The 8,707-nt window shown below is 68.2% G+C and overlaps 1 protein-coding gene across 1 annotated transcript; it reads right to left on the bottom strand.

The window, feature by feature from the left end:
• Positions 1-817: 817 nt before the first annotated feature.
• LOC132345558 (uncharacterized) lies at positions 818-5,990 on the bottom strand. The gene is made up of 2 exons (XM_059887848.1): positions 4,213-5,990; positions 818-4,114 (listed from the first exon to the last, which is right to left on the bottom strand). The coding sequence occupies exon 2, from the start codon at positions 3,030-3,032 to the stop codon at positions 2,001-2,003; it is 1,032 nt and encodes a 343-aa protein (XP_059743831.1). The 5' UTR covers positions 3,033-4,114; positions 4,213-5,990; the 3' UTR covers positions 818-2,000.
• Positions 5,991-8,707: the final 2,717 nt, after the last annotated feature.

The following is an 8,707-nucleotide window of genomic DNA, read 5'->3' as shown; positions in this document are numbered from 1 at the left end:
CTTGGGCGCTTGGGGGCCAAGCCTTGGTCCCCGCTGGCCCTCCACAGTTGCCCCTCCATAAATACCAAGGCCAGGACCTAAAATGTGCCCTTGGTCACAGGCAGAAAGACCAGCTAGCAGCCACCCATGATGCCATTGGGGTCCCAAACAGGAGCACAAAAGCTTCCCTACCCCCAGCTTCGTGAGTTCCCCGCGGGGTGGGAGTGGGCCCTGCACCTTGTCCTAGGAGGGTTCCAGTCTCGAGAAACAGGAGGGGGACCCAGCTGTGTTCTCCGTAATTCCCAGGCCAGACTGGGCCACCGGGACCAAAACCCCTGATGTCCATGGCGGGGTTCTGGGTGCTGAGTAGGTGGGGGTCCCAGGAGGGTAGAGCCCCGGAGCCAGACCAGCACCTTCCCTGTGGCCTGGGCTGTGACAAGCTGTCTTCTTCAAACCTGCCAACTCGAAAGGGCAGCTCAAGCCCTGATGCCTGGGGGTGTGACTGGCCCTTCCCACCCCCACCCCTGCCTCCCAGCCGTCCCGGTTTCAAAGGGGCGGCTGAGAGCCTTCTGCAGCTGTCCCAGAGGGGGGACCCTGAGACCGATGTCCAGGGACCCGGCGACGCGGCAGGAGGGTGAAGATGGGGGAGTGTAGGGCCACACCTGTGGGGCTCGGTCGGGAGGGCCTGGCAGGAGAGCAGAGCCTCGTCCGGGGGCCTAGCCAGGGGGCCTGGAACAGGAATGCAGGATGTAAGGCTCAGGAAAGGGGACAGGAACATGGGTCGTGGGTTCAGGATGTGGGACGAGGACACCCCGCACAGCACAGACTCACCCAGGGCTCGGGACGTGGGGCCAGAGACTGCAGGTGCCAGCCAGGTTGCCCAGCCTCCTGGGCAACACCGCATAGGGCTTGCAGGGGCCTGGGCCTGCTCAGGGGCCAGGGTGGGGTGGAGGGGCTGCGATGTCAAGGGGCTGAAAGGTGAGCGCCCAGACCCAGGGCACAGGCCAGAGACGCGGGGATCCCACAGGGTCAAGCCACCCGGGGCTGGGCGGGGCCAGGCAGCAGCCCTCATCACATGCCTGGGGCACCAGCCCCCCCATGCAGCCCTCCTGCGGGCAGTGGGCGGGGCCAAGGCTGCTCATCACGCGCAGGGGGCGGGGCCTGGCAGGAGGCTCCCTCTGCGCCGCTCTGACCTCACCCAGGGGTGGGACCCCGTCCTACTCAAGCACCCAGGGCTGACTGGGCTCAGGACCCTCAGGAGATGGGCCGGGCATCGGGGAGCCTGGGGCCAGGGGCTCTCCTGGGAGCCCTATAAAGGTCCATGCAGTCCTTCTCCCGATTCAACCCCCACCCTGCCAGTCCCACCTAGGTGCCCTCCCCATGCCCACCTTGACAAGCCCTCTTCAGTCTCGCCTTGGCTCAAGAGGCCTCTGCAGGCCGGTGATCCCCCTAGCCCAGCCACCCTGACTCCTGGACTGCCGCTGTCTGTGGAAGGAAGGATGGGCTTCCCAGCAGGCCACAGGTATTAGTGAGCCCAGGCGGGCAGATGGGAGTTCGTAGGGGTCCCCAGACTGGGGAATGTAGTGGCTGGGAAGGGGGCTCTGCCTCCCATGGGGCTTCTCCCGTGCAGACCCCCGGGGGGGCCCCCGATGGAGCTCTGGGTCGGCAGCTTCCAACGCCTTGTTCTGGCTGTGCTGCCTGGGGTCACCTGGAGCTGTGCCTGGAGGGCGCAAGAGCCCGCTGTCCAGGGCACCTCTGCTGGGCAGCAGCTGGCACCCTGGTCAGCTGCCTGCGCCCCTGGCATCGCTGACGTGAGGTATGGGAGCCTTGACACGGGGCTCGCACCAGCCCTGGGTGGCTGCGCCCATCCACCACATGGCTACTGCCAACTGGGCCTGGAGTCTCACACCCCCGCCCTGGCACCCCGGGAACTGGGCGAGGGCACTCGGCCAGCACTAGCTCTGCATCCACTCCAGGGCGAAGGAGGCCCTGGGCCAGGGGCCTTCAGCGCACTCCTGCGTTTAGGGGTGCGGGCTGGCTCCTTGGGGGTCTTGTCTCTGGCGCCTGTCGGGGGTGGTGACACGTAGCGTTGCTGTCTGGCGCCATGGCCAGTGCTGAGATGTGCGGCCTCTCCTGCCTGCATCTGGGCTCAGTCCCACTCCGGCCTTGCCCGGGGCTGGCAGGCTTGCTCCCTCCCCTCTCCAGGGCTGCAGGGGTGAGGGCACCTCCAGAGGCTTCACCGATCCCCACCTCCTCCCCCACTGCACCTTCAAGACTCCGTGGAAGCTGAGCTCTGCAGGACCCACCAACTCCACAGACAAGCCCGGGGAGAGGGTACATGTGGGCCTGCCTCGGAGCAGCCTCAGGTTAGGATCCATCCCCGTGGGGGCTGGGATGAGACACACCCTTGGCCCCAGGGCCGGATGGAGGGACCAGTGAAGGGTCTGCAGCAGCCCCAGGTAAGGGTGGGGCGGGCCCAGCGCCCAGCACCCGGAAACTGTGTGCCCTGTCCCCCTTGCCCTGCAGCCACGGGGCGTCTGGCTCCGGGCCTGCAGGTGCGGATAGCTACCAGCAGCTAGCTGGAGGGGCCCCTTCTCCTGAGTCTCAGGGGTTGGGGAGAGCGTTCGTTTGGAGGAAAGGCTGAGCCATCCTTGTGTCCCCAGAGCGCCACCCCCGGGCCCTAGAGACCCTCGCAGAGAGGACACGCAGGGGTGTCTTGGCCCTGGTACTTGGGCTGTGCCCCCAGGAGCCACCATCTGCTTCTGTGGGCCCCAGTGATGGGGGCTCCATGCGGGGGTGGGGCAAGGACACCCCAGCGTCACCCTGATGGAGGCAGTGAAGGTGGGCTTCGGGGGGAGGCCCTGGGGAGCGTGGAGGCGCCCCACCCCTCCCGCTGACACTGTCCCCTCCCCGCACTCAGGATTCCTGACCTTCCTGGAACCTGGCAGTCTCTCTTGTGGGGCCTTGGGTTCCTGGGCTCTTGCTGGGATGCTGCCCCATCCCTCCTGCCCGTCCCTAGGTCTGCCCCAAGGTTGTCCCAGTGGGCTTTTCATGAAGTCCTGTGGCCTGCCCACTCCCTGCTGGGACCCACTCTCAGCCCCACTCTGGGGACCCGTCACTGGGTGTACACCTCCAGGAAAGAGGGCTGGTGCGGTGAGGGGCAGGGCAGGGAGCTCTCTGGGTCCCCGACCCCTGCCTCCTGCCCTCGCCCTCTTCCGTCTCGTGGCGGGGACAGGGGTCTGCCGCCTCCAGGAGGACTGCAGTGTGGCCGAGAAGAGCGTGTAGCGGTCAGCAGCCGTGGCCTGGCCTGCCTCTGACCTCTGATGTGGGCTGGGACAGTGGGGGTCTGGGGTCACCACCGTATCCCCTTCCAGCCCTGGGCTGCAGGCCCCACCTTAACCCTCACCCTGCTCTCTGCCGCCTGGCAGCACCCCAGGCTGACCTCCCACCCAGCGCACATGAGCTGTCTTCTCAGGCAGCAGACCTTCCCATCTTGAGGCCCCAGGCAGCTCCCTGCCACTCTGACCCTCAGTCTCCTTCTCTGTGGCAGGGATGAGAGACCCCAGCCAGCAGGAGCCCCTGTTACTGCGTGGGTAGGAGGTTAGCGCAGGCCCGGGACCAGAGCACACGGAGTGGACCCGCCTGGACCGGGGCCCGGGGCGGGGCGGGGTGGGCTGGGGTGGCACCGGACTCCACAGAAGCAAATTCCTTCTTCCTTCACTTTTTCCTCTTTTTTTTTTTCCACGTTCTTCCAAAAGCCGTCCTCTGCTGTTCATTCCTGGAGCCCCTCCAAGACCGTCGGCTCCAGCTCCACTCGTGGCCACAAAGCTCCTTTGATGGCAGAGGCGGGAGCTAAACCAGCAGTGGGGGAGGGGGCTGCGGGCCGGCGCGGCCTCAGGGTGTCTTCAGGGGGCAGGGCTGGGCCGGGGTGGGGGTGGGGACCCAGCAGGGACCCCAGCCCCGGGCTCAGCCTTGTTCCTGGCTGGGAGGATGGTGGCCCCTGAGCCCAGCACCCGCGGTTGAGGCGCCCTGGCTGTTCTCGGGGCGGCTGTGGGGGCCTTCGTGTCCACCTGGGTCTGCCGAGGGCGGGTGCCAGCCTGCTGGGAGGTCCGCGGCCACAGGACCCTGTGCCTGGCTGACGGATGGAATGGCGTTTGCCTTGGATTGTCTGTCCTCTGCCAGTGTCTCCACCCACGGTCTGCGGGGCCCAGACGGGCACACAGCAGCACTCACTGAATGTGTGGAGAGAGGGGCTGTTGGCAGCAGAATGTCAGGGTGTGGTTCTTCTCCTTTCTGCCCTCTTGGAAACCGAGAGGCCTGGCCCCCCTTTTTGCCCCCCAGAAGCCAGCTCGGAGCGTTGGGCACCCTCAGTTGCCAGGGAGGCCTGGACGGGCCGCAGGGTGATGGGGAGTCACGGGCATCACAGGGCAAGGGGGTGCCGGGCTGGCCTGGGGCTGGACAGCCGCATGCCGTGGGCTGGTGATGGCAAGAGTCTGCACAGGAGGAGGCGCAGGGCAGGCACGGAGCTGCCTGGCTGCTGCCTCGGGGCTTCGGGCGGCCAGGGCGGGGAGGGTGGCAGGCCAGCTGGGTCCGGGACAGGCTGCCGGCTCCCGGGCTCCTGGGCCTGCGGCTGGTACCCGAGGCTGTCCGTGCACTGAGCCCTCGCAGCTTGGCCGGAGGACTCTCGCTTGGCTACAAACACAAACATCACCCCCGGGCCCCGCGGGGGCAGCGGCCGGGCGGGGAGCAGGCCCAGAACGAGGCACAATCCACCCTTTGTTCCCGAGGCCGCCCGGAGCCTGCGGGCCAAGAGGAAATGAGGCCGCGCCAGCCAGCAGCCCTCACGGCCAGGCCCCATGGACACCGGGCTGGGCCCGCAGAGGAGTGGAGGGGCCCTGGGGAGGGGCCCCGGGGAGGGCGCTGGCAGGGCTGAGCGGTGTGGACAGAGAGCCCGCACCCCCACCCTGCACGCCCACCAGAGAGGCCTGCCCTGCGCCCTGGGGAGGGCCATGGCCGGAGCATGTGTCCTGGAAAGGCCCTGCTCTGGGCTGAGGCTGGCCCGCTGGCGGCCTCCTTCCCCGCCAAAGGCCGCAGACAGGCGCTGGGTCTCTCCTGGCTGAGGGTGGACAGTGGGAGGCATGGCCTGACTGGCCAGGGGCTGGCCCACGCCCCACCCCACCCCTCACCGCTTCCCAGAGCCCCCTGGACAGGACCGAGGGGACAGGGTCTGCAGTCCATCCCTGAAGCATTCGAGCTCTCCCTTCCCCCTGAGTGGGGCGGGCCTTGGGCTTAGAGTCCTGTCCCAGGCGGCCTGGGGCCCCTGATGGGAGCGTGTGCACACTTGTGCGTACTCTGTGTACACACGTGCAACTCTGCATGTGGGTGTGTGGGGCTTGGGGGCGCTCCCTCACATTTCCCTTCATCCACACACCCTTCCGAGAGGCCTCCTGGAGTCCTCGTTTGTGAGACTCCCTGGTGGGGGGGTCCCCTGGGGTCTCCAGCCAGGCCTGCAGCAGCGGGCCCCAGGCTGCCCCGTGTCTCTAACTCCGGAGCATTTCAGCCCCGCCTTAGCCTGTGCTGAGGCTGAAATGGGACCCAAGTCCCCCTTGTCTCTGAGATCTGCGTCTCCCCTGGGGAGGGCTGACTCCACCAGCCAGGCACCTGGCAGGGCCCACTTTCGTGCTCGCAGGCAGCGATCCCACCAGGCCCGACCCCACGGCAGGGGTGGCCTGGGGTCCCACCGGAGTGCCGGGCAGGAGCTCAAGGGGTGACATGCCTGCCTCAACTCAGGTCTGGGTGCTGGACCCTTGGGGTCCCCGCAGAGAGAGGGGGCCGTGGGGCAGGGGCTGTTGCCGTATCCCTGAGGCCCAGGCTCAGCCCGGCGGCCAGGGTGGGTCTGGGGGGTTCTCCTTCCCCCGACACCAGGCCCGCGTCCACTCCCGGGGTGCCGTCTGGGTCCCCAGCAGGGACGGAGCAACGGTGGAGGCCCTGCTCGGACTGGGGTCCTCGGGGGCGGGGGGCGGGGCTCTGAGGCCTGGGCGTCTGGCCCCGCCCTGCGACGTACACGTGCGCACGCCCGTGCGTGACGCGCTCGAGGGGCTGCGCGGACCCGCCTAGACCGCGAGCTGGGGGCCCTTCCTGGGGGTGGGCGGAGCCCGGCCCGAGGCTCGTGCCTTCCCGCAGCTCCGGGGAGCTTCGCCGTGTCCCAGCCCCAGCCCAGACCCCGGCTGCAGCGAACACCGGTGGGCCGTGCTGCCCCCCAGCCCGGCGGAGGATGCGGTTCTCCCGGGGCAGAGATGGGGCCGGGCCCGTGAAGCCGGGTCCCCAGCAGGCCTGGCCTCCGGCAGCTTCCTGCCCCAGTGTGGCCCCCGCTCGCCTCGACTGGGAGACGACCACAGCGTGGGGTCCCCGGCCGCCCCTCGCATCCGCCAGGGCCTCCCAGAGCGACACCCGCTCTGGCTACCGGGAATGCAGGGGAAACGCACACTCAGGACTAAGGAGTGTGGCCCCCACTTTAGAGGAGGAACTGCCCATACCACTTTCCCCAGAGTCCACGAGACGGTTGCCCAGCTGTGCCGGCCTGCTGCCCAGGCCCCTGCCACCCCCAAGCCCACCCACAGCCCCCTGGGCCTGGAGGGGACCTCAGTTCAGGTAAGGAGCCTGCAGGTCCCACGGTGCCCCAGGGCCCAGCCCCGCAGGGGGCTGAGGGTGGTTTGTTGTTCTTCCTGGGAAGAGGTTGGGGCGGGAGGGGCCTGCCTCTGCCCGCCAGCTGCCCTGGAACCAGGGGCCCGCAGGCGGTACACGGGTGTGTCCAGCCCGTGGGGGTCTGTCCTCCAGGGCGTGTCTGTGTCAGGGGCCTGGGGCTCAGGGCCCAGGGCAGGTCGCAGCAGGCATCCCTGGGGGTGGGGTGATGGTGGTTCGTGGCCCCCACCCCTTTCCTCAGGTCCAGGTACCTAGAGAGCATGGTGGGGGGCGGGCAATAGGTCTGGAGGCCCAGGCTGTGGGAGGACCTCCCCTGGGTGTCGGGGGCTCCGCCCCGTGGCGGCCCCATAGCACCTGCCTTCGGGCCGGGTGGCCATAACGACCATCCTGCGTTTCCGTGGCTCAAGCCGACGCAGGTGGGGACGGCCGTTCCTCCAAGGAGGACAGGTGGGTGCAGGTGGGCCCAGCCTGGGGTGCCGGGAGGGCCATGGGAACTTGAGGGCAGCAGGCTCCAGGGCCTGGCTGTGGGGGTCAGGTGCCCGCGGTCAGCCTCGCGCTCCCAGACCGCCTGGGTGAGAACCGTCCGACACCTCCTGGGGTCTGAGCTGGGAGGGCAGGGGGACTGGCTGCGGGGCTTCAGGGCCCCCTCCTGGCCCCGCGCCCACTGGCCTGGTGGGCAGCCCTGCCTCCCTCCCAAGCTGGGCTCCTGGCCGGTCAGGAGGCCAGGCACGGTAGCAGGACCCCCGCGGCAGGGCGGTGGACCGGCCTGGGGTGGCCCCTTAGCGGGCACCGGCCTCAGAAGCCAACGGCGTGAGCGGGAAGGTTCTGGGCTCACGTTACAATTTCCAGTGGAAAAACAGCCCCGTTTTGAATGCTGGCTCCAAGCTTTTAAAAAATTACAAATATATCCAGTTTCCTCACGTGCGCTCAGCTGGTGATGGCTGAGGCCCAGAGCGACCAGTGGAGGGCCCATTGGCAGGGCTGACCTGCAGCTCTGGGGAGACACCCCCTCGGCCTGGCCAAGGGGCCCTGGGGTGCAGGCCCATCCTGGAAAGTGGGGAGGCTGAGGCTGCGGTGGCCAGAGTTGCAGGGACGTCAGGAAGGGCCCTTCTGTCCTGCGGGGTTGTCCTCTGCTCAGGCCTTTGACGACTGCACCTGACCCCAGGTTGAGGGGCGGGAGCTCTGGGGGCCGCCGGCTCCCAGGGCCTCAGGGTGCGGGGCGGTGGGGCAGTTCCGGGACTCAGCGCTCTGTTGCCTGCCATGGCCATCGTCGGTGTGGAGGGGGCTGGGCTGGGTGCGCGCACACATGTCTGTACTCCCGTAAGTGTGTGTGTGGTGTGAGTCTGGGCATGTCTGCAGCTGCCCCCACACTCGGGTCAAGCCTGGACTTGGGCACAACAGGGTGAGCAGGTCTTCTGGGAGGGTGCAGAGGTCCTGGACTGCCTCTCTCTGCTGCCCTGGTCCCTGTGTATCCTCCACGCTAGATGTCCCCAAGCCGGGGAGGCGGGCCCTGCCCAGTGGCCTGTTTGCTTCGCAAAGCAGCAAACATCCTCGGTGCCATGTGGCCGCCCGTCCAGAAGTGCCACGGGGTCAGTGGGGACCCTTGCCTCCCCCGGCCACGTTCCTGGGTTCATGGAAGGCTCTTCCTGGTGCTAAAAACATCTGGAATCGCTTCCACGGGCTGGATTCGAGCTTCCTGCAATTGGAAATGGGGCTGTCTCCTTCAGGAGAGGAGGCTGGCGGGTCCGACCTCTCCCCTGCTGGCCGCACTGCCCGAAGGGTGCTCCCAGCTTGGCCGGTGTGGACAGGAAGCCGGCTCGGGTGGAAGTTCTCAGCCTCCAGTGGAGGCTCCTCTGGGCAGGAACTGGAGGTGGACCAGGGAGGCCCATTGCAAGCCTGGCCTTCGGCCTGGGGGAGCCACATGCCCCCGTGACCCTGCAGGAGCGTCTAGGAGCCGTGGTAACCCCAGATCCTCCCTGGAGTGGGGACGAGCAGAGTGGCTGGGGGGCCCAGCACCAGGGCACAA

This window comes from Bos taurus, chromosome 6 (assembly GCF_002263795.3).
Source record: "Bos taurus isolate L1 Dominette 01449 registration number 42190680 breed Hereford chromosome 6, ARS-UCD2.0, whole genome shotgun sequence".
Classification (NCBI taxonomy): domain Eukaryota; kingdom Metazoa; phylum Chordata; class Mammalia; order Artiodactyla; family Bovidae; genus Bos; species Bos taurus.
This window is presented reverse-complemented; position numbering and strand designations above follow the sequence as displayed.

Excerpts from the sequence above, each read along its gene's own strand:
- LOC132345558 (XM_059887848.1), bottom strand. The coding sequence starts at position 3,032 with ATGAAAAGCCCACTGGGACAACCTTGGGGCAGACCTAGGGACGGGCAG.